Source organism: Callorhinus ursinus, unplaced genomic scaffold (assembly GCF_003265705.2).
Source record: "Callorhinus ursinus isolate GAN/ISIS: 27379988/994484 unplaced genomic scaffold, GSC_fseal_2.0 scaffold10, whole genome shotgun sequence".
Lineage (NCBI taxonomy): Eukaryota > Metazoa > Chordata > Mammalia > Carnivora > Otariidae > Callorhinus > Callorhinus ursinus.
The window spans coordinates 53,446,130-53,472,800 of NW_027397072.1; the positions used below are offsets into that span (position 1 = coordinate 53,446,130).

General features: G+C 42.6%; 1 protein-coding gene across 6 annotated transcripts in view; it reads left to right on the forward strand.

Moving 5' to 3' along the window:
* Nucleotides 1-26,671, forward strand: part of AAK1 (AP2 associated kinase 1) — a 171,201-nt gene that overhangs the window by 119,273 nt on the left and 25,257 nt on the right. Inside the window, exons 12-17 of one of the 6 annotated variants that reach the window (XM_073897619.1) lie at nt 649-959; nt 4,752-5,006; nt 9,436-9,678; nt 10,982-11,147; nt 13,256-13,360; nt 19,334-19,429. In XM_073897619.1, coding sequence (XP_073753720.1) covers nt 649-959; nt 4,752-5,006; nt 9,436-9,678; nt 10,982-11,147; nt 13,256-13,360; nt 19,334-19,429 — 1,176 coding nt within the window. The remainder of the gene's footprint in view (nt 1-648; nt 960-4,751; nt 5,007-9,435; nt 9,679-10,981; nt 11,148-13,255; nt 13,361-19,333; nt 19,430-26,671) is intronic. The other 5 variants (XM_073897617.1, XM_073897618.1, XM_073897620.1 and 2 more) reach the window with 5 other exon arrangements.

Sequence of the window (26,671 nt, forward strand, 5' to 3'; positions counted from 1 at the left end):
CCTTCCTTTTTATTTCATATTCTTCTCCTGGCCTTTAAAGAAACAAGACTCTCTTCTTTTTGACACAGGGGCATTGTTTCTTTAATGCTCTGTCTTCTGAAACTATCCATTACCACTCCATGTTTTGGTATTCTGGTTCAATGAGATGACTTAGTTTAGAGGACCTAGATGATCAAGTAACTGAATTTAGTCATCACTTCCCCTACCGGGAAGCTGCTTTTGGTGAATTTGGTGGTCATCTACTTATAGCCAGGCATCTAGACTGGGGTTGTGTAACTTACAAGTAAAACATCAAAGAATGCTTTTGTCCTAAAGCATTAGTGCAAAGATTGTATTTGAATGCAGTAGCATCAAAGGCCAGCTGAATATGTAGATACTTGGGTGCTGACTAAAGGAGTAATTGACTAAATGGAATGCTGAATAAGGGAGGGCTTTCTGAAGGAGGCAAGCACTGAACCTTGTTCCTGAACCTTGTTTTGAAAAACATGAAGCACATAGTTTAGCAAGAAGATGCAAAGACAGAAGCACATGGCTCTTGGGATTATCTGTCCTCTTATCACCCCCTCTTTATTTCCTTGGCAAGAGAAAGCAAGCCATTTTCGTCTGGAAGAGTTTTGAGCCCTTATATGGAGTTTATTCTCATTACAGGATCCAGCAATCAGCCTGGCCTTTTAGCCAGTGTTCCCCAGCCAAAAACCCAGCCCCAACCCAGCCAGCCTCTACCCCAGTCTCAGCCCAAGCAGCCCCAGCCTCCACCCACCCCACAGCAGACGCCGCCCACTGCGGCCCAGGCTCTGCCCACTGCGGCCCAGGCCACGCCCCAGCACCAGCCGCAACTCTTCCTCCAGCAGCCGCCGCCGCCGCCGCTGCCGCAGCAACCGACCCAGCAGCAACCGCCACCTGCCCAGCAGCCCGCAGGCACGTTTTACCAGCAGCAGCAGCAGGCCCAGGCCCAGCAGGTAAAGTGTTCAGTCTGACCCTTGCTTGCCGTATCTGAGGCGGCACTGCGGAAAGGCCCAGTAGGTACAGGCATCTTCCTCGGGGAGCCCTGGGAAGACAGGGAGCCACTCCACATCGCCTCATTGCTTGTCCCAGCGCTGAATACTGGGAAGCATTGCGCTGTGGATGCGTCACTGGGCCACTCACACCTCTTTCCTGGGCCATGGGGAATTCTTCGCCTGATGGAGGAACCTCAGCAAGGGAGCTATTTTTAGGGACGCTTTTTCTCTTCTCTCTTTTTTTCCTAACACAATTGCACCATTACCATACTAAAAATAATAATTTCTTCTCTTATAAAATATCCAGGGGCGCCTGGGTGGCTCAGACAGTTAAGGCCTGCCTTCCGCTCAGGTCATGATCCCGGGGTCCTGGGATCGAGCCCCTCATCGGGCTCCCTGCTCAGCGGGGAGTCTGCTTCTCCCTCTGCCTGCCGCTCCCACTGCTTGTACTCTCTACCTCTCTGTCTGTCAAATAAAAAATAAAAAATCTTAAAAAAAAATATCCAGTAATGTTTAACTCTTCCTGATGTCTCATAATATCAGTTGGCTTGTTCGAATCAGGTTCCAAACAAGGCCCACATGTTATATTTAGTTGTGAATCTTTCTTCCTCCATTATCTTTTCATATTTTTTCTACATTTTTTACTCTGAACATACTCATTTTATAATGATTGACATATCTTTTAAGTCCCCTTTTATTCATAGTGCCCTCTCCCTCTTTCTTTCCCCTTTGGCATTTAATTTTTTGAAGAAACTGGGTCATTTGTCCTGTAGAATTTTCCACCGTCTGGATTTGGCTGATTGCATCCCTGCGGTCATTTAATATGTTCTTCCATCCCCTGTGTAAACTGGTAGTTTTTTGAGGCTTGGTCAAAATTCGATTCAGTTGGAATAGTTCTTCTTCTGGTTGTATCACTTCAGGAGGCATATAAAGTCTGGTTGTCCTCTCTTTTATCAATATGAAGATCAGTCCGTGAGTTTGGTGTTGTCTGTCTGATCCATTCATTCAGTGTCCCTGATCAGGTTAGCAGCAACTGCTGATCACTTCCTAAGTCCCTTCACTCATTAGGGATGGCAACATGGTGATATTCTAGCATTCCCTCCTCACTTAGGGGCTGGAATTTTTCTGTGAAGAATTTTTCTCAACTATTTGATGACCCTGAGGTACTGTTTATATAGAAAAGGCAGAAAAAAACGCTTGATTCTTTGCCTGTGTTTACCAGTTTTCAGAATGGGTTTGTTCTTAGTGTCATCTAAAAGTGAACAGAGGTTTTTTGTTTTTTGTGGGTTTTTTGGGTTTTTTTTTAAGATTTTATTTATTTATTTGAGAGAGAGAATGAGAGAGAGAGAGCACGAGAGGGAAGAGGGTCAGAGGGAGAAGCAGACTCCCTGCTAGGCAGGGAGCCCGATGCGGGACTCGATCCCGGGACTCCAGGATCATGACCTGAGCCGAAGGCAGTCGCTTAACCAACTGAGCCACCCAGGGGCCCTGAACAGAGGTTTTTGATTTGTTTTGTTTTAGTATCATCATGAATTCAGGGATTTAAACGTATTTATAATGTTTCCAGACATTACCTTTTTAAAATTTTTATTTTGATGCTTAAATTGCCTCAGCTTTGGCCAGTGGAAGTCTCCTCAGACTGGCTCCTGGGTCTTTTGGTGGTGACCCAGCCATCTTTAATGGTCTCCTTGCTATCTATCTATCTATCTATCTATCTATCTATTTATTTATTTATTTATTTTTAAAGATTTTATTTATTTGACAGAGCACAAGCAGAGGGAGAGAGAGGGAGAAGCAGGCTCCCTGCTGAGCAAGGAACCCGATGTGGGACTCTATCCTAGGACCCTGGGATCATGACCCGGGCTAAAGGCAGCCGCTTAACCGACTGAGCCACCCAGGCATCCCTCCTTGCTATTTATTGTAACAGGCCACTCTAGGCTTACTCTGCCCTTGACCTGGAAACAGCCATTTTTCTGAAGGAGCTCCATTTCCTTTTAAAAATGGTATTTAGAGACCACAGTTTGGTGCTAAGGATACTCATTTGCTAATGGGTCAGTTATTTGTTTTTAGACCTTTTCAGTGGATACTTGGGAAATATATTTTGTTTCTTTTGTTAACAGAATATACACCACAAATCTAAATTTGTATTCGTAATTCAGAATTGTAATTATAGGATTTTTGCTTAAGTCCTTGGATTTTATATTTGTATTTTTCTAATCTGAAAAATCTTGATTCCTAACAACATTAACATAATCACTTAATTGCTTTATAATTTCAAGACAATAGTGCCAACGGGAGTACTGGAAACAGGTTAAGATTTCTTTGCCTTTTTCATTCTTAGAATGTTTTGCTCATTTTCTGGAGAGTTTGGCTATCAATTTGATATACAGGTTTATTTGTTTCATTTTGCTTTTGATTTATAGTTATTGCCAAATTTTGGGTTAATTTTGTTGTATGAAAATATAAAACATTTACAGAGTTTCAAAGTTAAATTTGCAGAATTCTTTTTTTTTTTTAAAGATTTTATTTATTTGACAGAGAGATAGAGAGAGCACAAGTAGGCAGAGCGGCAGGCAGAGGGAGAGGGAGAAGCAGACTCCCCGCTGAGCGGGGAGCCCAACACGGGACTTGATCCCAGGACCCTGGTATCATGACCTGAGCCGAAGGCAGATGCTTTACGACTGAGCCACGCAGGCGCCCAAATCTGCAGAATTCTGCTCCCTCCATCCCGTAATATAGAGGGAGCCCTCATTCCTGTTTACAACTTGAGAGTATTCTCTTTTAAGGATACATAGCATGGTTTATTCAATTAGTGTCCCTGTTGATAAACATTTGGTCATTTCCAGCATTTTGCAGTTCTAAATGGGCAGCTGTTTATTGACTCTGCTTCTTTGCTAACCCTTTAACTTTGCCCCAGGAGGCTAACAGTGTCCTCTCAGTTAACTCTACGACTACAGTGTTTGGGATGTTCAAAGACAAGACCTTGACTTTTGTTCATCAGTGGGCCCCTGTTTGACGTGTGTGTGTGTGTGTGTGTGTGTGTGTGTGTGTCACATAGTCCTTGGCAGTGGGGAGTGGAGTAGATAGACGGATAAAAAGTACCCTATTGGTAGACAGTTTATAAGAGAATATTGAGAACTTGAAAGAATCGGTTACCAATACAAGATAAAATGTCAGTAAGTATGGTAGAGTATACTGAACATTTTGAATGTTTAAAGGTGAGACTGTTAATAAGATGGAGCTATAGGGAAATAATTTTCAGAAGGGCCTGAATGGACTCTTTATAGCTGGCTTAGCACTTAGGTGATTTTCATTGTCGTCACTGCTTCGTCCTGTTCATGGAGCGAAGCATTTTAATCTTGGCTGCTGCCAAATCCCTTTACAAGAGGGATTACTTCTGTGATTGGGAGATCATTTATTAGCTTCTGCTACACTCCAGCTTGGGGAGCCACAAGGTGCCCAGTGGAATGGATGCCCGCAGGATTGCCATAGAAACCCACCGGAAGCCGGGCTGCGGGCCAGGAGGCGGCCCAGCTCATGGGTGCAGCCTGGCCGTGTCAGGAGCTGTCGGGTTTACATCCATGCCCTGAGGGTCCCATCGGGAGTTGTGAGGCCAGGCCACGGGACTTCTGCCCACCCTTGCCTTTGGCTTCAGACTGGGCTTGGTTATTCCTGGGACCTTGGTCTTTTGTGGAAATCTGTTCCGAGACAGGCTTTCTTCCCCTCCTCCTTTTTGCCACTTCTCGTTCCTAGTTTCAGGCAGCACACCCAGCCGCCCAGCAGCCGGCCCTCGCCCAGTTCCCGGTGGTGTCTCAAGGCAGCTCCCAGCCGCCGCTGACACAGAACTTCTACCAGCAGCAGCCGCCGCAGCTGGCCGCGAGCTTGCACCAACAACAGCTGCTGACTCAGCAGGCCGCCTTGCCCCAGAAGACCGCCGCAGCGGCCGGACAGCAGCCCCAGGCGCCGCCCGCCGCAGCCCCGCCGGCGCCCGCGGCCCAGGAGCCGGCGGTGAGGGCGTGGAGCGAGGGGCGCGGAGGGCGCGGGACGGCGCGGGAGGGTGCGGGCCGGAACGCAGCGGGGGGGGGGGGGGGGGGGGCTGGGCGGAGCACGGGAGAGGGGCAGCCGCAGCCCGGGCGGGGGCCCTGCATTCGGCTGCTTCCCCAGGCCCGTGGTTAAAGTACTTGATTTTTTTTTCTTATTATGCCCGAGGTCAGGATGAGGTATTCTCTAGAAGGTAGAGGTTTAACAAAAATGATTCTAGGCTAGTGATGAAGATGAGCATTCTTAACACTCTTAAAGTGAGACTGGCAGAAAGAGCTGTTCGCTGTCTCTGTCGGTGCCAGTGTTGAGCAGTCAAGGACCTCGCTAGGATTAGAGCTCATCCCTTTCCCTTCAAGGGCCAGGTTGACCATTGTGGCCTTTCCAGTCTCTGGAGGTTTGCGTGGGCTCCCACCTTTACCCTGAGTCCTGATAGGGTTTTTATTTATCCTTGGTCTTGGACGACATTACCTCATTTAAGTCTACCATGTAGCGGCCTTCAGGGGCCTCCGTGCTGGGACCATTTACCATGACCTGATCCTCTGGGCATGAGAGCATCTGAGTGCTGTTTGAGCCGTCTTGTCAGTTCAGAAATTAGGCATGTTTCCACTTCTAGATACTGGCTGACTACAGCGTCAGAACCCCTTACTCCTCTCCTGATTGATCTTTACAGCTTCACCATCCTCAGGCACATTGTGTTTGGCCTCTACTAAGTGCTCTTCATTCTTTACTCACATATTTCTGAGTGATAGTGAAGAAAATATCATAGTGATAGAAAAAGGCTTTGTACATATCTGGCCAATAGAGTATCACAGCTACTCTCTCATTCCCAGGGAAGTCCAACTACTAACCAAATGAAGGAAAAGTAAGAAACCATCTTTCTGAGGATTGATTTCTAATAGAGTTTTGTCACCCATCTTAAACCAGAAAACCATCCCTTCAAAAGGAAGCAGTGCCGTAAATAGATTGTCTTCTTTGAGCCTCAGCTAAGTGTGTGTTCAGTGTCTTTACACCTTTGTTTCTGAAACAACTCAGTCTTCCTGCAGGCATGTGGTAGACAGCTACTCTCTGTATTTTTAACACAAACGAAAGTTCCTCTTGTTCCTGCTCTCGCTATCTCTCTGTCAAATAAATAAATACAATTTTTTAAAAGAAAAGAAAGTTCCTCTAATTAATGGAGTTTTAAAAAAAAATTATGATACGGGGGCGACTGGGTGGCTCAGGTCCTGGTCCCAGGTCCTGGGATGGAGTCCCACGTCGGGCTCCCTGCTTGGTGGGGAGTCTGCTTCTCCCTCTGCCTCCCCCCCCCCCCGCTCGCTCTCTCTCTCCTTGTGTCTCTCTCTCAAATGAATAAAATCTTAAAACTATAAAAAATTATTATATGATGTAGATAGTTGAGATCGTAATTATCTAGTTTAGTCCCCTCATTTACTGGAATTGGAAACTAGGCCTCAGGCTAGAAAGAGATTATCCAAGACACACAGACTGGTAGCAGCAGAGCTGGGGAAAGAACCAAAGAATCCTGATCTGTGTTTAAGGATGATAATAACAAATGCTCATCCAGGGAGATAAAATGATCAACAGTCATTGACCACATTTCTTATGAGGTTCCCCTTTGCTGTCCCTCTCTTGGGAATGAATTATAGACCTTCTCCATGTTCCTTGGCTGAAAACGTGCTTTGAGCACTTCGCTCCCAGGATAGTTGGTTGAGGGGATGGAGAAAGAACAGGAGCAGAACTTGCTTCAGCCAGGAGCCAGAGAGCTTCCCAAATTTGACCCATCCCTTTCTCTGGTGACCCTTGTCAGGACTTACCTAGAGAAGCAAGTGAGTGAATGTAAGGAATTGCCATCTTAAAGCAATAATTTACAAGAGGAAAATGGCAATATGCCATAGATGTTTATTATAATCTTATTAGTAACAGCCAAAAGAATCAAAGTAACCTAATTGTTCAGAAACCCAACTGTGCAGCCATTAAAAGTCATGGTTATAGAGTTTGTACAACAGTGCGAAACACTCATGAGATAATGTTGAAATTATGGGAAAAGTATGTACTTGAAAAGGGATACCAAAAAGATAAAAACAGTTGTATTAGGATAGTGGAATGGAAGTCTGGGTGGTTTTTTTCCCCCTTTTGTGTATATTCTTGCATTCCTGGTCCGACTATACTCCTTTTATAATTATATATATATATTGTTCTTTTTTTTTTTAAATATTTTATTTATTTGAGAAAGAATGAGACAGAGCATGAGAGGGAAGAGGGTCAGAGGGTCAGAGGGAGAAGCAGACTCACTGCTGAGCAGGGAGCCCGATGCGGGACTCGATCCCAGGACTCCAGGATCTTGACCTGAGCTGAAGGCAGTCGCTTAACCAACTGAGCCACCCAGGCGCCCTATATATTGTTCTTTAAAACAATCTCTAGCAAGACAGACATCTGGGTCTACTTTGATTCTCCTCCCACTGGGGTTTGTCTGTCCCCCACTTTCCCTTCCTAATCCCATCTTTGGAGGAGACATGATGGTGAAGAAAAGAGAGTCCTGAGCAGTAATCAGGAAACGTGGATTCTGTCCCAATTGACTCTATGACCTTGAGCGAGCACTTAGCCTCAGGGGGCCTTGGTCTCAGCTCCCCTGAAGCAAGGGAGTTGGGATCTGCGCTCTCTAAGTTCCCTTTTGACTCTCATATTCTTAGATTTGAAATGGAAATAAAACTGTCTGCCTGATGTGGTCATTGTGAGGAATAGCTGAATGGATTGGAGTGGTTTTGTATTAGTAGATTGCTGTGATAGGGTAAGGTGTCCTCATGATGGAAGTGTTTGTTCTTCAGGATGCCGCATATGGGGGTAGGTAAGAGGAACAGAAAGTGTTTTCCAAGTAGTCTGGACTCTTCAAAATAAAGGAACTCACCAGTGAAGCATACCCTTCTCAAAGCAACGCATGTCTTAAACTCCAAGAAATAGGCTAATCTAGTTCTGCCCATAAAGCCATGGTGGTCTCTGTGGGTACTGGCTCTAGGTTGGCTGTTGCAGGTGCAGCCCTGGGCCCCTGAAGGAAGTTGTGGGGCCGGAGCTCTGGTCTTCCCAGAGCACTCTGCTTCTCCGTCAGAGATGCCTCAGCTTCTTTACCCTCTGACCTTAACCTGAGTGATGTTGGAGCCTTGTGTTGTATCATTTGTTCAGTTGGTGAGTGGTTGTGTACTCATATGTGCACATAACCTGCCTCAGTAAAATTCAGAGTGTGCATCAATCCAGGGACAGAAAATCTCAGGCTGTCAGCATCCTGACCCAAGTAGCTGGCCCCTCTGGTTTCCTTTCTCTCCCAGGACCTACCTTCAAAGGCACCAAATGTGAGAGCTGAGCTGCAGCATGGAGGGACGTCTTAGTCTGAAACGAGGGACTGGAGGGAAGGGATAGGCCTTTAATATTCTGAATCATTTTGTTTCTGAACTGACAGAATTAAAGCATTAGGTGGCCTTCTTAATGCTATTTTTTGTTCATCTTCCTGATATAGCCCTTTGTAGATTGTGTCTGATGCTTGACGTCTAACCACGTGGCCACAAGGATGTTCCTACCTGTTTGTTTTTCTGTGGTGACAGTTTGTTCTGCCTTCTGAAAATGGCCCAAATCTCAAGAGTCCTTATGTTATTAGATCAATTATCATCAAGGGCTTTTCAGATTTTTTCTTATTTCTTATTATATTGTCTACCTGGTTCTTCAGTGCCATTTCTGAATTGAAGGTGGGAACAAGTTAATCCCACTGCACCAGTGCTGTACATTTTCTCAGGGGAGCCGCAGGAATAGAACCTTGTGGACCCATCTTCTCAGTGAAATAAAGAGCCTTAATAACAAAACAAAACAAAACAGAAAGCACTACCATTTATGAATCACAGTGGAATCCTAACTTACTCCCAACCAGTAGTCTGAGCTGTGTCAGAGTCAGGGATCTCTTAGCAGAAATTGTGCAGCTCAAATGTGGTTTAGCAGGAGGTGTGCCTTCTGTGGTAGTAGATTGCTGAAAGCATGCTCTTTGGAGCCATTCTGAATAAGTTCCTGTGTGACCCCAGAAGCAGCAAGTGGTCCTGTAGGATACATTCTTGATCTTTGGAGTTAGAAATAGCTTCTGCAATCTTATGCACCGGGCTGTATTGTATATGGTTGCTCTGTATATTATTGCTGATGAAGATTGAAATTTATGTGTAAACAGCAGATAAATACCATGCCATCAGTCCCAAAGTTATAGCTCAGATTGTCAAAAACTGTTTTTTCTTTCTGGGTGTTATTGGTAAAATCAGCCACTTGAGCCCCATGTTAGCTCTCACGTGGCTTTTTTTATTATGCTGATCTGTTTATTTGTTTTTCCTTTCCCTTCTTTTGGGAACACTTGCCTTTTTTTTTTTCCTAGCAGATTCAAGCCCCAGTACGACAACAGCCAAAGGTTCAAACAACCCCACCTCCTGCTGTCCAGGGGCAGAAACTCGGATCTCTCACTCCTCCGTCATCCCCCAAGACCCAACGTGCTGGGCACAGACGGATTCTCAGTGACGTAACCCACAGCGCAGTCTTTGGGGTCCCTGCCAGCAAATCAACCCAGCTGCTCCAGGCAGCTGCAGCTGAGGCCAGCCTCAATAAGTCCAAGTATGTGGTGCTTCTCCTTTCTCTTTTTCACTTTTGTGGGCCAGGGCTGCTGTGGCCACTACTACTGTGTAATTCTCTGCATCTGTATGTAGATGTGTATGGGTACATATATATAAAGGTACGTATGTGTCTGTGTTTATTAAGAAACTGAAGTTGCCTATAGTACCTGGACCGTACTGATCTTAAGGAATCATTTCATACTTGCTTTACTGTTTCCATTCTCTCATCCGTCCCGTGTTCTACAGAGTATTTTTTAAAATCTTAGTCTCACCAACCCTCTCCATGATAAAAAAATCTTTCATTGGCTCCCCATTGCCAGAGGGATAATATCTGAACTCATTGGTTAACAGACCAAAGGCCATTATATCACATTTGTGGACTTGTCATTCTCTGTCTTTGTGAGCACGTTGTTCATCCTATGCCCTCTCCCTGAACTCCCACTCTCCTCCTTGTCTACCTAGGAAATGCTTATTTAGTCATCAAGATCCATGTCAGCGGTTACCTTTTCTTTGGCTCCTTGGGTGTCATATATAAATTTGTCTGAACCTTTTTGGAGATGTATCACTTTATATTATCATTATTTATTTGTATATCCAGCTGACCTAGCCTGCAAATTCCTCCAAGACAAGGACCATGTCTTAACCATTGTAAATCCAGTGACCAGCTCTGTGCCTGAAATAAAGTAGGTTGCAGTGAGTGCTAGGTAAATGCAATTTTGGACCCTCAGCTTTCTTGGAACCATGGACTCTAAAGTTAAAAGTCTTTAAGTTGTTAGTTCAATGCAAAGGGCATCAAGAGAGACTTCAGAAGAAAATTAGGTAATAATACCTAGAAACACAAGATAGTGATAACTGTGTTTATTTCTCCTTAACTGTGATGGTGGCCACTCATGGCGGCCCCTCATTCTATGCATGCTAGATCCTGACAGCTGGGAGGCAGCCTGAAAAGGCATCAGTCCCAGCCGCTCCGGGGTCAATTATTGTAGATGTTAGGGTGGGTTGGTGCCACAGGAGTCACAAGCCTAAGAAGAGGCTGCTTTGGGATTCTGGATTGAAAGGACTTGCTAACGAGACCAAAAATCTAAGCAAGAGATTAAAGAAGTAGTGGGAGATAGTGGATCATGAAGGAAAGGGAGACATTTATTTCACACAGTGATAAAAGTATTTGTGAAAACTGTCCAGTTGCCTTGGAAAGCCCTTTCAGAAAACCACTGCAGAAAATAATGGTTTGACTCAGAAAACAATTCGATCTCAAAACAAAGAGAACGTAGATTGACCCTTTTTCAACCTTTTTCATTTCGTGGGGGTGGGAACCTACCTAGGTCTGCAACCACCACTCCATCAGGCTCTCCTCGGACCTCCCAGCAAAACGTTTATAATGCTTCAGAAGGTTCTACGTGGAATCCCTTCGATGATGACAATTTCTCCAAACTCACAGCTGAGGAACTGCTGAACAAGGACTTTGCCAAGCTGGGGGAAGGTGAGCAATTGGTGTCCCTTTGTGATTCTTAAACCGTAACTCTAGAGGGGTATGCATGTGAAAATGTAGGGTTGGGTCTTTCCTTCCCTCAGAGGCTTGATTTGAAGTTTGAGTGCAAATTGCTTTGAATGTTTACTGGAGCACTGGTGGTCTTTTCATCCGCAGGAACTCCTGGCCAGTTGTGGGCGGCGGTAAGGAGAGTGGGACACTATTAGCAAAGATTTGGTAGCATAGATCAGGGTGATACTGTCAAGCATGGTCATTCCTTGGAGGAGTGTAATGGTTTTCTTGTCCTATGTGTGTTTATTGTCCCAGAAAGTTGTAACTGCTTACCCAGGAGAGAGTATGCCTGCACATGAACTTTTAATCTTTGATTACGGTCAGAGTTCTGTAGTACTGTTGACTGACTGTAGAGAAGTGATCAAATAAATAGAAGGTACCGTTTCCATCTCAAAAACCCACAGTCTAGGAGCGCCTTGGTGGCTCAGTCGGTTAAACGTCCAACACTTGATCTCAACTCAGGTCTTGATCTCAGGATCATGAATTCAAGCCCCGCATTGGACTCCACACTGGGTGTGGAGCCTACCTAAAACAAAAAACAAAACAAAACAAAACAAACCCACAGTCTTATTTTGAAAGATGGGACTCATACACACAGACACACATGCACACTTTGGAAAACAACAGCACGCCCTGGAAAAATTCTTCAAAAAGAGTACCTCAGCATTAGACAAGAGCACAAGGTAAAGGAATGATCAGAACTGAGTGAATGATACGAACTTTGACCATATCTTTTAACTTTACTCTTCTAACTTTTGTTAATCTCTTTTAACTTAACTATTATTTTATAGATATCTTTTAAAAATTTGTATTTCTTGGGGCGCCTGGGTGGCTCAGTCATTAAGCATCTGCCTTCGGCTCACGTCATGGTCCCAGGGTCCTGGAAACAAGCCGCACATCAGGCTCCCTGCTCAGCAGGAAGCCTGCTTCTCCCTCTGCTTGTGTTCCCTCTCTTGCTATGTCTCTATCTGTCAAATAAATGAAGTCTTAAAAATTTTTTTTATATTACTTTCTTATTGTTTTAAACAAAGGATAGGGTGTAGGACTTAACTCTGACAGACAACTAACTCACTGTCAAATTATTTCATTGTTATGTATGCCAGTTACTGTTCTAGAATAAACAGAAATACCTTCTTGGGCTATTGAAAACTCTAATATTTTTGCACTTGATTAAGAGACTGCCAGGTTTTAAAATTCTTGTGTCTATTTTTCATAATTTCCTGTCTCTCTTCTGTCACATTAAACTGCTGCCATTGTGCCTGCCCCGGTCACTTCTCACTCCTGCCGTTTCCCCCGTGCCCTCTTCTCATGTGCTCTCCTGAACTGTTTCCAACATGGAAAACAGATTGGCAAACTCAGTAGAATTATATCAAAACAAATAGACTCAAAGTAAGGACTGGAGGCATTCTGCCTGAGTAATGTGCTTGAGCTTTTGGGCTTTAGCTCCAGCCATCTCTTTTGTTGCTTATTTATTTATTTATTTGAAAAAAATTTTAATTGTGATAAATATACGGGCGCCTGGGTGGCTTAGTGGGTTAAGCATCTGCCTTAACCCCACTCAGGTCGTAATCCCAGGGTCCTGGGATTGAGCCCCGTGTTGGGCTCCCTGCTCAGCGGGGAGAGTGCTTCTCCCTACCCCCTGTCCCACTCATTCTCTCTCTCTCTCTCTCTCTCTCTCTCTCTCAAATAAATAAAATCTTTTTTAAAATTGTGATCAATAAGCATAAACGTGAACTTCTTAACCATTGTCAAGTGTAGAGTTCAGTAGTGTTAACTACATACACATCGTTGTGCACCCCTTCTCCGGAACTCCTTCCATCTTGCAAAACTGATGTGCTGTCTTTGATTCTTACAACTTCCTTTTCTCAGCTGTTGTCTCAGTTATTGCAATGATTAGACAAGGACCTGCGAATGTCCGAGGTGTTGCCGTAAGGCAGTAAAGGAGTCACGTCCAGAATTTGGTTCAGAAGGTGCCCTCCACCTCCTGCATGTGTGTGTGCATCATGGGATTCTGCTGGAATGAACTGAGTGGTGTTTTGTCCCTCCAGGGAAACATCCTGAGAAGCTTGGAGGCTCCGCTGAGAGTTTGATCCCAGGATTTCAACCAACTCAAGGTGATGCTTTTGCCACTCCCTCGTTTTCTGCTGGAACCGGTTAGTATAGCAGGTGCCTGAAATACAGGGCTCACAGTTGTTGCCTCCACAGTTTCAACTGCTGCACAGATAAGCCTGGCACACCAGTGAGCCCTAAATCTTGTATATTTTCTTTTATTCAGAAGATTGCCAATATAAAAGCTAGGGAAAAAGAAAGCTCTAGAATCATTCTGAATTAAAATGACAGAATGATGTGTCAGTAATATACAGGATTTGTTCTGTCTAGTTCACACACATGCTTTGAGCAAATATTTCTAAATTTAAGAACATCACTCTGTTAATCGCTTGTAATTGCTTAGATCTTTGGAATGACTTGAAGAATTCTAAAAATTAGATGTTCTATCCTCTATCCAAGATTCTACTGAGCTGTGTTTCTGTGTGTGTGTGTGTGTGTGTGTGTGTGTGTGTGTGTGTGTGTGTACAGGGAGAGGAAGATATCTTTTTAAATTAGACCTTTTTTAAATTAAAAAAGTAATAGTAAAAAACTTTCTCCTTTATTAATAAAAATTATACATAGTCAACTATACTTCAATTAAAATTTCTTAAAATTAGAAAATTGTACATATTTATTACATAAAACTCAGTAATTTATAGAAAAGCATAGACAAGAAAGTTAAAATCCCCATAATCTCACCATTAAGAAGTAGCACAGGGATACCATTTTGGTGTCTATTAGTGGCATTTAACCTTTTTAGGGTCACAGCTATCTTCGTGAATGTAATGAAAGTTACAGATCTTCTTCACGAAAATACATGACCACATTTTGTACATAATTTTCAGCCTCAGCTTAAGACTCTAATGTACATCTTTATAGTCCTATTTTCAAACCAAATTTTCTCTCTTACTGAGTCTGGCACATTTCCCACATCATTAAAGACTCTCCTAAAAGATAAATTTTTAAAAGATCTGTATTAAATTGCTTATGGATTTGTCCTAATGTTTCTAACCAAGTAACCTCTTTTCTTAAACATTAATTTGGTTTCAGTGTTTTCCTGTTATAATTCCCTCAGCAACCATATGAGGTTTTGAGCATATATATTCTTTGTAGATACGGAATTTGATATGCTTCCAAAATTGATCTTTTTAATTTTATTGATTAATTTCTGATTTTAACCTTATATATTCTTTTTTCCCGCCTTCTGTAGGTGTGTTAGCAGTTTTTCTAACATCATAAATTTATTTCTTATTGGAACTTTGGCTGTCATTGCATAATATCCTTTATAGTTTCTTTAAGATAACCTCTAGAAGATTATTTGTTAAATCAAAAGATTGTCTTTTAAGGCTTTTGGTGCATATTTCTACATTAGCCTCTGAGAATGCTATACAAATTTTATTTTGATCAGCAGTGAATAAGAGTAATTTTCCCCCCACTACTCCACCCAGCCCAGATTCAGAGGCTGTAGATAGGACAGTGTTTACTGGCCACTTTTCTTTCTGGGATTTGTGTTGTTCATGTCCTTTGCCTTTTTTTTTTTTCCTGATGTTCTGTAAGAGCTCTTCGTATATCCTGTACTGTAAACATTTTCCCCAGTCTGTCATTTGTCCTACACAAATATATGTCATCTGACCCTCAACACCATCCTCACAGTTGAGGTAACTGAGCACAGACTAGTCTCTTTTCCAGGATCACAGCTCGGAAGTGGCAGGGCAGGGACACCAACCCCCTGGCTCCAGAACTTCCTCTCTCAAGTTTTCTGCCACATAATGAGGCAAATTTAGTAATAACTTTCTAGAAAATCATAATGCAGTTTTAAAATTTTTAAATAGGGATGCCTGGGTGGCTCAGTCGGTTGAGCATCTGCCTTTGGCCCAGGTCATGATTCCAGGGTCCTGGGATCGAGCCCCCTGTTGGGCTTCCTGCTCCGTGGAGAGCCTGCTTCTCCCTCTGCCACTCCCCCTGCTTGTGCTCTCTCTCTCTCTCTCTCTCTCTCTGTCAAATAAATAAGTAAAATCTTTAAAAAATAATAAAATAAAAATAAAAATTTTTAAATAAAATAGAATAATGCATTTAAACCTTCCTTCCTCTTATAATATTTTCTTTGTATACATATCAATTTTCATTGTATGAAATGAAAATCACTTTAGCTAGAGATTTGTTGTTTTAGCATCTTTCCAAGACAACTCTTAGATTTATAAAATCTACCGTTTTCCTGTCTTCTAATTCTTTAACTTTTGCTTTTTTTTAAATTATAGATCCCAGGGTCCTGGGATCGAGTCCCACATCGGGCTCCCTGCTCTGCGGGAAGCCTGCTTCTCCCTCTCCCTCTGCTTGTGTTCCTGCTCTCGCTATGTCTCTCTCTGTCAAATAAATAAATAAAATCTTTAAAAAATAAATTATAGATCCCTGTTTTTCTTAGGTTTGCTTTGTCAATATTAAAAGGAACACAGTAAAATTTTTAAAAATTCTTCTTAAAAATGTAATGAAAGTGTTTAGCGTTTTTCTCCCACTATAACAGTGATTTTCAACCAGCATGAGAGTGGGGAGGGAGGCTCATTATAATCTGCTTAGAAGACTTGTCCGCAGATATTTTAATATTCTCTTTGCCTCTCTCTTTAATTGCCCACCCCACCCTGACCTTTGAGGATTACACTGTTTATTGATAGTGCTGTCTAATAGGTGTGTGTTTCCCTTGTCAGAAAAAAACTGAAGTTTTAATCATATCCTATGTCTTCATATAATAATCTTATTGTTATTAATTTAGAATACACATTGGCCTTATTTGGGGGACATGCTTTTTAATATTAAAAAGTTAAAGTGTTTTGTGTTATTTTTTATTTTTAGCTTTGTTGTCTTACCTATGTAATTTTTAAGTTTATTGCTATTTTGGTCTGGTTTAAAGTGCTTAAAGTGTAATAGGCCACATGTTGACTCAATGTACCAAATGTATAAAGCATTGACTGTTGTCCTTGAGATAGAGCATCACATGGATGCCCAGCTATGGTACTGAGTAGGATACAGTTTCCCTGGAAAGGGGGTCATGGAATAAGCTCCAGGAGAGTTTTCTTTGCTGTTGAATGCTAACATTTAGTACTGTGTTTGGTTTAGTACAGATTGTTGAATGAATGAAAAGAATTGCTTTTTGCCAAAGGATAGGAGCTTGGATTCACCAGTGTTAACAACAGAGGTCCCTACACATTTTCCATACACTCCCAGTTTTAGTGCCTATAATTCCTGCTTATCACGTTTTGTTGTTTGTCTATATGAACTGTTTTTTTAAGGATTTATTTATTTATTTGGGGGGAGGGGCAGAGGGAGAGGGAGAAAGAGAGAGCCTTAAGCAGACTCCACACTGAGCACGGAGCCTGACGCAGGGCTCGATCCCACGAAGCTAAGACCACGACCCAAGTGGAAACCAAGAGTCCAGTGCTCAAATGACTGCACCATCCAGGCGCCCCTGTATGAACTGTTTTCGAAACAGTTTTTATTTTTGTTTTAGCCTTTTCTCCCCCTTTATGCTTACTTTGAAGGCTATAAATGGCTGTATTTTTTAAGGGACTTAAAGGCCCCTGCTTTAAAAAACATACATTTGAGTAGTTACAACAGTAATAACAGTGAACATATACTGAGCACGTGCATTGGTTAAGTGCTTTTTTTATGCATTATCTCAGGTCGTCCTTAAAACAGCTCTCAGGGGGCGCCTGGGTGGCTCAGTTGGTTAAGCATCTGCCTTCCGCTCAGGTCATGATCTCAGGGTGCTGGGATCGAGCCCTACATCCCCCGCATTGGGCTCCCTCTTCAGCAGGAAGTCCGCTTCTCCCTCTGCCCTTACCTCCCCACCCCGCTGCCCCTGCTTTGTGCTTGCTCGTGCGCTCGCTCTCTCTCTCTCTCCCTCTTTCTCAAATAAATAAATAATCTTAAAAACAAAACAAAAACAAAAACCAGCCCTCAAGAGGTTAAGTGACCTGCCTAGGTCACAGCTGGAGATTGGCAGACTAGAGAGTTGTACCTGAGCAGCCCAGCTCAGAAACTGTAGTCATAACCCCATCTCAAGAAACTTTGTAAATCAGTGACACTAAGCTTTTACGAACATTATAAAATATCTTCAGATTTTTTTCATCTTATCCAGCCTTTTTTAAACGAACATTTAGTATTTTTCCTTCTTCCTTGTTTGTGGTATAAACTTTTATGTGTGCGACACTTCTATTTTATAATGAAAGAAAATTATATCTAAATCCCAGAAATTAATATGTCCTCATTTGTATGAAGTATAGGATAGCATCATTTTTAGATGTTTTCTAATCAAGCTCAGACTGTTCACTATTTTAAACCTTCTGATCAACCAAGGGAGGAAATAAGCAGGAAATTTGGCAGTGAGTCAGAGAGGATGACAGAAGGGTTATTTTAAACATTTTTATGGTAAAAGCTGCAAAAATATTGATGAACTGTGTCCATATGTTGGAATAGACATTTAAAACTTGACATTGTACCTCTTTATTTAAAATATTTTTCTGTTAAGTTATACACATTCATTTGTGTAATTTTGGAAAAATGACTAAAAGCCCAAAGAAACAAGATAAAAGAACTCACAGTCCCAGTCCCCAGAGGAAAACATTGCTGACATTTTACAATATTTATGTCCATAATTTTATTTCTGTATATATAATTTTTTCAAAATGAATATACCCAGTTTTATGATTTGTTCTTTTTCCTTTAAAGTATTTCACTGTGTCTCATTTGAAAATATTATAGAAATTTTAAGAACAGTGATTTTACCCTTCTCTTCCTCCATCTACCTTTAAAGAAGCTTAGTTAAAAACCCATTTAATAACCTTCTCAAAATGGCAAAATTATAGAGATTGAGAACAGATTAGTGGGTTCCAGGAGGTAGGGACTAGAGTAAGGAGTGGGTATGACTATAAAGGAGAACAACAAAGGGGTTCTTTGGTTTGACGGAACAGTTCTATATCATTGTCACAGTGGTGCTTATGCTAACCTATACATAGGATCTAATTGCGAAGAACTGCACACACACATACACACACACACACACGTGAGTGCATGTGAAAACTGAATAAAGTGTAGTTAACAATATTGTAACGGTGTCAGTGATACTGTCCTATAGTTGTAAAAGATCTTAACCATGGAGGGAAGCTGGTTGAAGGTTCCCAGGACTCTATGTATAGCAAATTCCTACGATTTCATAATTACTTGAAAATAAAAAGGTTTTCAATCTATAGAAGGCAAAATGAGATTTTAAAGAACAAATGAGTATTAAAATGCAATGTAAAGAATGCTAAGTAGAAAACCAGCAAGCCTGGGTTCTGACCTTGGGTTTGCTGGTAGACCTCTGGCTAGCCTCTTAACTTCTGGGCTTCATTTTCTTTTCTGTAAAACAAGAAAATTGTGCTATAAAATCCTAAGACCCCTTCAAGCCCTGATATCCCACAAGGTGTGTAGATTTTTGTAAATCTGCAAGTTTGCCAAGTATAGAATGAATGTCAGTGAATGTTAGATGTAGTCCAGAAGTTAGGGTTTGTCTAACCTTGCAACAGACAAGAAGCCTATTTCTGTTTCTGTCTGTGTCTGTCTGCCTGGCACTGTAATAGACATTTGGTGATACAGTGACCTCAGGATGGTAGAGGGCACATTGAAGCACATAACGTCTGTGTTAAATTACAGAACAGACAGTGTTTGTTTACATGCTGCAGTGTGTGATACGGACAATAGTTGCTACAGGAATCTGGAAGAGATCCCTGTAGGCTTCCACACAAGGAAGAAGTGGAACTCAGGTGTATGAATATACTAGTTTTATCATCAAGTGCATGGACCGGATTATATCTCTCATACATATTTTGCCATTATACTGGATTATATCCACTCATCCCTCTTTATTCTGCCTCTGAGTTTCGATTTACTCTATAATTTGAGCTGTTGGGTTAATAGATGGTAAATTCATCTAGATTTACTTGATGTTTTCTGCTTTTCTCTTTTTTTCTCTCCTTGACCCTTTCTTCCCCTCCAACCAACTCCAGCTGAAAAAAGGAAGGGTGGGCAGACTGTGGATTCTAGCCTCCCACTTCTCAGTGTATCTGATCCTTTCATTCCTCTTCAAGTACCTGATGCACCAGGTAGGTAAACAGAACTGATCTGAGGTTAAGCAGCTTGATTCTTATGTCCCAGGGTCTCATGAGAGTTGTTTAAACACTCCATAAAAAGGATGTGAATTCCAAGCCCTAATAATAGGTGCTGTTATATATTTTTTGATAACGGGAACAGCCTGTGTATTAGAAGGAACATTATATTTTTTGATAACGGGAACAGCCTGTGTATTAGAAGGAACATTAGTCCAATATGATCATAACATGTTGGGGGACACCTATAAGCATGTGGTAGAAGGAACAGAATGCTAATAGTGGTTAGTATGATGATTGGATTACTGGTGATTGCCTGTCCCGTTCCTGTTTTCCTATAATGAGCTTTTATTTTATAAATAAGAGTTAAAGGGAATGTGAGTCAGGAGACCCAGGTTCCCTTCCTGGCACTTCTGCTATCTGAAACCTTCTGGGCCTGACTCTTCATCAGTGAAGTGTTTTGGACTGTATGAGTTTGAATATCCCTTTAGGCCTGCTATATCCTGATTTTTAAGTGAGCAGTCTAAAAAAAAGTAAGAAATTGTTAGTGTGTTCTGATTGAAATAGCTTTTGAAACAATAATTGGATGCTTTCTGTTTGGAGCTCATGGATGCCAATGATTTCTCCCCTACTCTCCTCCCCGTCTTTTTGGGGGTGGAGTGGGGAGCATGATGTGAGACAGAGAAGCCACCCTTTCTCTTCTCTCTCAGTCTTTTTGAAAAAGCAAGTAGATCCAACACTTTAGAAGCATATAGCCTCCATCTTGTTCCTGTTCCTTGTTTTTCTTTTATCTCATTCTTACCCCGGCCTGTTCTTGGTTTTAAACTAATAGGGTCTGCTTGGTTCTTCTTCTCTCCCAGAATATTAAAGGTATTTGATTGACTCAGGATTGGAAGTAACTGTGCTGTTTGTACCATCTCCTTAGTAAGACAGACTGCAGCAAGGGTACCATGACAGTTTTTATTTCTTTAGGCAATTTGTTGATCCTCCTTAGGGGAAGCAAACCTGCCTTGATCTGGTAGTGTCATGTAACTTTATAGCTTGCTGGACCTGGATGTAGGTCAAAAATACCTAAGGTCGGGGCTCCTGGGTGGCTTAGTCGTTGGGCGTCTGCCTTCGGCTCAGATCATGATCCCAGGGTCCTGGGATCGAGCCCCACATCGGGCTCCCTGCTCTGCGGGAAGCCTGCTTCTCCCTCTCCCACTCCCCCTGCTTGTGTTCCCTCTCTCGCTGTGTCGCTCTGTCAAATAAATAAATAAATAAATAATCTTTAAAAAAAAATAAAAATATATATATATATATACCTAAGGTCACTGAGGAATGATTCAGCATTGGATAGTTGAAAGGGAAGAAAGGAATCAAGTAGAGGCCCTTCTCTCTGTTGTATCGTTCAGGTATGCCTGGCAGTACCCAGACAAGCCAGTTTCTAGCAGAACGCTGGAAACTCAGGCTGGGGCCTACTGGCCTCTTTTTCCTACCTGTTGTGGCATTCATGGGATCAGACAGGAGAAAGGGGTTATTGAAGCATTCTCCCCCTGACTCCCTTAAGGGTTCTTGCCTCACACTTTCCCAGATAGCCCATGAGCTGTGGAAGCTGGAAGGGGCCCTCTTGGCACAGGCCGGAAGATGAGACTCCACAGGCAAGTAGCTGTCCTCTGCAGCTCTCACGGGCGCCCTTCCGATCAGGGATGAGGAGCCAGGCACACAGGCCAGGTGGCTCAGGATATCAACTCCTGGTTGTAGAGAGGAGTTGTGGAGGGTTGTGAAGATGAGCCTGGGAGGCAGCAGAGGTAGCTGGCTGCCATCCTGCCTCTCTTAGTGTCATTTTTCCTGTCTCCTGATCCTTCACTCTGGGGATTCCTGCTAAAGTGATACTGGTGTACACTTTAATACCAATTAAGCCACGGCCCCTCTTGTTTTAATGGGACATCTATTAAAACGGAACATTCTAATAGAGAATTTCAGGGGTATCTTATTTGTTTTATGATCTGCCAGGCCAGACTCATCTGAAAACATAAATTAGACATGTCACTCCTTTGTGGTCCAGTGAATTTCCGTATCACCGAGCATAAAATCCAGACTTCTTACTGTGACCTGAAAGGCCCTAACTAATCTGGTTAGCCCTCTGGCTACCCCTCTGACCTGAGCTCATAGCATTCTTGTCTTCAGTCTTTCCTCCAACAGGCGAAGCTTGTTTTTACCTCAGGGCCTTTGCACGGGCTGGTACTCTGCCTGGGAAGCTTTTCCTCCATCTCCTTTCCTCCTTGTCATCTGGCATTTGGGTCTCTGCTTAAATGCTGTCTTCTCAGGCCCATCATGGTCTCTCAGACAGCACTCCCAGCCACACTTCCTGGCTTTTTTCTTCATAGCACTTACTGTGACATTGTCTGTTTTCATTGGTTCATTATCTGTCTTTTCCCACCAGGATGTCAGTGTGCTGAAGGAGGGGACTTGCTGTCTGACCTAGCACTGCTTAGCCAGTGCTCAGAAAACTTAGAGCTGGCACTCCACGAATATTTGCAGATTGGATGAAGGAACAAAGTAAAACCTGAGGCTGCAAGGCTTATGGCAGCCCCATTGCTTTCTCCATTTCTGTCTCCAGCTCCCAAATACCAGACTACTGGCTCCATAGCCTTCCACCTGTAGCTCTGCCAGCTGGCCTCCCATCCACTCCTTGAGGATGAATAAATGAAGGCACAGCCCACAGTGTCAGGAAGCTGCCAAGCCCCAGAGTAGAAGTAGTAGCTAGACCTAGCAAATCCTTGAGCTCCAACCCTTCCTGGAGCCCTCCAGAATCTGGACTGAGCAGGGTGTGTTGCCGCTCTGGCTGACTATTGTATGTCCTCTAACATTCAGCCTGCAGCACTGTTCAGTTCTGTGGCCTCTTTGTCCAAGGATATAGATAGGATATAGATAGGATTACCCTACATGCTTCCTTACCGTCTTGAAATGTCTGAGTGAAGAAAGGCCTGAGAGTTTAGGGTCTCTGGGACCTCAGTATTGTCTCTGGGACAGTGGCCAGTTTCTCTCCCCCAACCTCCTGCCCCCCTAAAGTACCTGGTTTGTCACTACTTCCAGCCCATTACGGGCGCCAGTCAGGCTTTTTGGTCAGTTAGTTAGTTTGTTTTGCATACATGCTTACCTCCACGCTCCACCTTCCTGATTGTGAGTCAGGAAATCTCAGTCTCCTGACAACTATATGCCTTCTAAAGACTTAACATTTTATTTTATGCTTTTATGTTTTCACATATAATTTCCTTGGATCCTTCAAAGAATACTGACTGGTGCGTATGTCAAGTAATATCTCATTTTCTGGGGGAGGAGGTGAGACCCCGGTGCTACTGTGACAGGTCCTGCTGTATACACTCCTTTTCGTGGCCCTCGGACTCCCAGCAGTGAAGGTTTCCCTGTCTGGAGATCAACAAAGCCTGCGACTGGAGAGCTAAATTTAAGGTTTAGGGAAATACAAAAACGGGTTTGAACTTATTAGACCTAGGTTCGACCCGCATAGTAGCTTGGTGATCTTGATCAAATCACTTAAACTCTGTGTTCCCCTCAAAATTGGTGCCATTAAAACCTACCCTATGGAGTGGCTTGTGAGGTTCAGATGAAAGCGTGTGTTTGGAATTGCTTTATAAACTTTAAATTAGTATGAAGATAGGAAATGTTATAACAGCTTTGGTTCTGGGTCCTTATTCCCCATGGGATAGTCCTACTTATGATGAAGCCTTAGGCAATGATATTTCCCCCTTACAGAAATTAAACTTGCTTTAGAACCTTCGAACTTTGCACGACTGAGAGCCATTGAAGTAGACTTCCTTGATAATAATGATTATTAAACTGTGGGCAAAGGGGACTGAACAATTGAATTTGTTCGGGTTTTCTTAAAGGAGCATTTCTATTTTCCAAAGCATCATAAAACAAATTTTCTTAGCAAATCTGTTATATAAACACACACACACACACACACACACACACACACACACACATACATAAAAAAAAATCACAGCCGTGAGCATTTGTATGCTCACAGAGCTGCCAAATGAAGCCTACCTCTGGTGAGTCTCAGAGTATTTCATGGATGCTCATGTGCTGTGTGTTCATTTATTTTGCCTTCTGTTTGTGTCAGAGAACAGATAAGCTAGGGGTGGTATCAAATTTAAAATACGGTAGAAGAGAGTAGAGAATTTTCCCTGAGAATTGGCTGAAAGATTTAATCTTTTGCTTTTTCTAAATGGTAAAATATATATAACACAGATTTACCATTTTTCAAGTGGCATTAGTACATTCACATTGGTTTTTGCAACCATTATCATCCATCTACAAAACTTCTTTATCTTGCAAAACTGAAACTCTCTGTTAAACAATAATTCTCCTTCCTCCCTCCCTCCCGCAGCCCTTGACGACCCCCATTTTACTCTCTGTCCCTAGGACTTTGACTGCTCTACATACCTCATATAGGTGGAGTTCATACGGTATTTGTCATGTTGTGACTGGCTTATTTCACTTAATGTGTTCAAGGTTCATCCATGTTGAAGCATATGTCAGAATTTCCTTCCTTTTTAAGACTGAGTAATATTCCATTGTATGTATATAACCGCATTTTGTTTATCCTTTCATCTTTCGTTGGCCACTTGGGTTGCTTCCATATTTTGGCTCTTGTGAATAATGCTTCATGAACATGAGTGTGTGCAAATATCTCTTCAAGATCCAGGATTCTTTTGGGTTTATATATCCAGAAATGGAATTGCTAGATCCTATGGTAATTCTATTTTTAATTTTTTGAGGAATCACTATGTTATTTTCCGTAGTGACTACATCTTTTTACTTTTCCACTAACAGAGCACAAGAGTTTGAGGAAAAGATTTCCATAGCAGCTCCTTAATACTGACCTCTCAACATCAGTGTTCCACAAGACTAAGCAAGAATGCATTAGTTGCCCCATAAGTGCCACTTCCTGGAATCAACAGCTTTTAAAAACTGTGCCTCCTGGTTTATGGCACTTCATCGTCTCTTAAAAAGTAGGCAAGAGAAAGTGTGCTTTCTTAGTGGTTTGTTGTCAAGATAGGCATTCCTCCTAGAGCTGTTTGCCTGGCATCTCCCTCACTTCCAGCTGCTGTTTGGGGATACTAAAAAGTCCAAGGTTGATCATCTATATGTCTTTGCTCTGGAAAGTTTCTTTTTCTGCAGATTCAGTTCCCTGAAATGGAGTTGGAATGGGGCATGGTGGTTGACTTTTGCTTCCAACTTGCAGATGTTACAGACAGTTTAGTGTCTAGTTTCTCAAAGATAGGAACTATTTAAAGTGACTAGATTTTAAAAACAGCATCTCTCATCACAAGGCTTCAGACAAGATGTAAATTTCCAAAGCCACAAAGCTGTAGCAAGCAGCCAGCTGATCTTTTTTGTTGGGGCTGCCGTCAAGCTCTTCCATGTTCGTAGTTTAGCCTGCTTTACTCCTCATGGTCTTATTCCCGATTAGGGTGGGAATGGTCCTTGAGCAAACCCTTAACCTTTTTGGCCTGTATAAGCAGATACCTATCCTCTCGTTTGATATTTTGGAAGAGAGAAAACTCACAACTTGCAGTATATCCCAGTCTCAAATCAGGAAGCAGTTTTGATTATCTAACCTTAGACAGGTTTACAAAGGATTTATTACCTTCTTGCCTTGTGGTTGATATTTTTTCAGTAACTAAGGCTTGAGAGAAATGTAAGAGAAGACTCTGGAGTGGATGAATTCCTACCTTTTCCTCTCTTCCCCTAGTCCCCAGTGCCACTTGACTTATGCTTGAGAGGAGAGAGAGGGGTGCTCAAAAGATCCTTTTTCCAAGTCCCCTCTTAATTTGTCAAAGTACTAACAATCTTCTCCTTTATTTTTTTTAATTTTTAATTTTTTAATCTTTAAAAATATTTTATTTATTTATTTGAGAGACAGAGAGAGTGAGAGAGAAAGCACGAGAGTGGGGTGAGGGACTGAGGGAGAAGCAGACTCCCCGCTGAGCCGGAAGCCCAATGAGGCACTCGATCCAAGGACCCCGGGATCATGACCTGAGCCGAAGGCAGACGCATAACAGACTGAGCCACCCAGGCGCCCCAGTCCTCTCCTTTACATGCACTCTCTGTCTCCAGTGCCCAGGCTGACTCCTTCTGCATCCACTTTGTTCCGGGGGCCCACCTTCTCAGTCCTCTCACCGTGATTTCAGCACTTTTCCGTGCTCTTAACCAGACTCATTTTTATTTGGGAACCCTAGAGACTTGAGAAAGAACTGAGTATGGTAACGGGGATATGCTAAGAAAATACCACAAAGAGGAAAATAGGAGCAGACAATTCTAAAAGAAGAGATATAAATTGCCATTAAATATATATTTTGTAAAAGTCCATCATGATGATGAATTCAAGAAGAGCCCTTTATCAAACAATGAGATGTCGCAGCCTCTGCCATCAGCTTGGAAAGAGGGAAAACCCCACCACCTCATGCTTGACGAATGTCTAAGGAAGCGGACACACTCAGATCCTGCTAGTTTATGTTCTCTTTCCTTTTCTAAAAAAATTATTTGAGGAGGCGCCAGGGTGGCTCAGTCAGTTGGGCGTCCGACTGGTGATTTCTTTCTGTTAGACCACGCTGCCTCCTCTCACATTTCACTTTATTCAAGGAATTCTCCTTTTTCTGATCTCATACCAAGGCATGTGGGTAAAACCTGGAACTCCGCACATTCTCACTACTGTAATCTCAGGCGTCTGTGGCTTCATTAGATATCAACAAATCGTGAAATGCCCAGGGAGAACTTGGTTGAGGTTTGGGATATTAAAGAACACTTTCTGCACATGTTCCTAAATTCACCGTCCTCTTCTCTGCACCGCTGTTCCCCGCCCACCCCCTTCATGACACATGGTCTCAGAGTGTCTTTACATAACTATAAGAGGGCAGATAGAATTCCTAACACGGGTGATATCAAGGCCAGCCCTTGATGCACATGTGAGGCCTGCAGGCCACCCTTGTGCCTCCCATTATATCCTGTTCTCAGGTTCTTCATTTATAGTGATCAAAAATGAGCAATAATAGCTTGAGATGTGACTTCCTCTAAGAGCCTTTACTTTTTAAAGCAACCAAAGCCTTAGTTCAACCAGAAGACTGAATCTCTAGTGTGTAGATGGTCTGGGTCATAGTCCTAGTTAGCTCTGTGGCTTACCTGCTGTAAGCTCTCAGGCAGGTGACTTTACCTTTCTGGAGCTGGTTT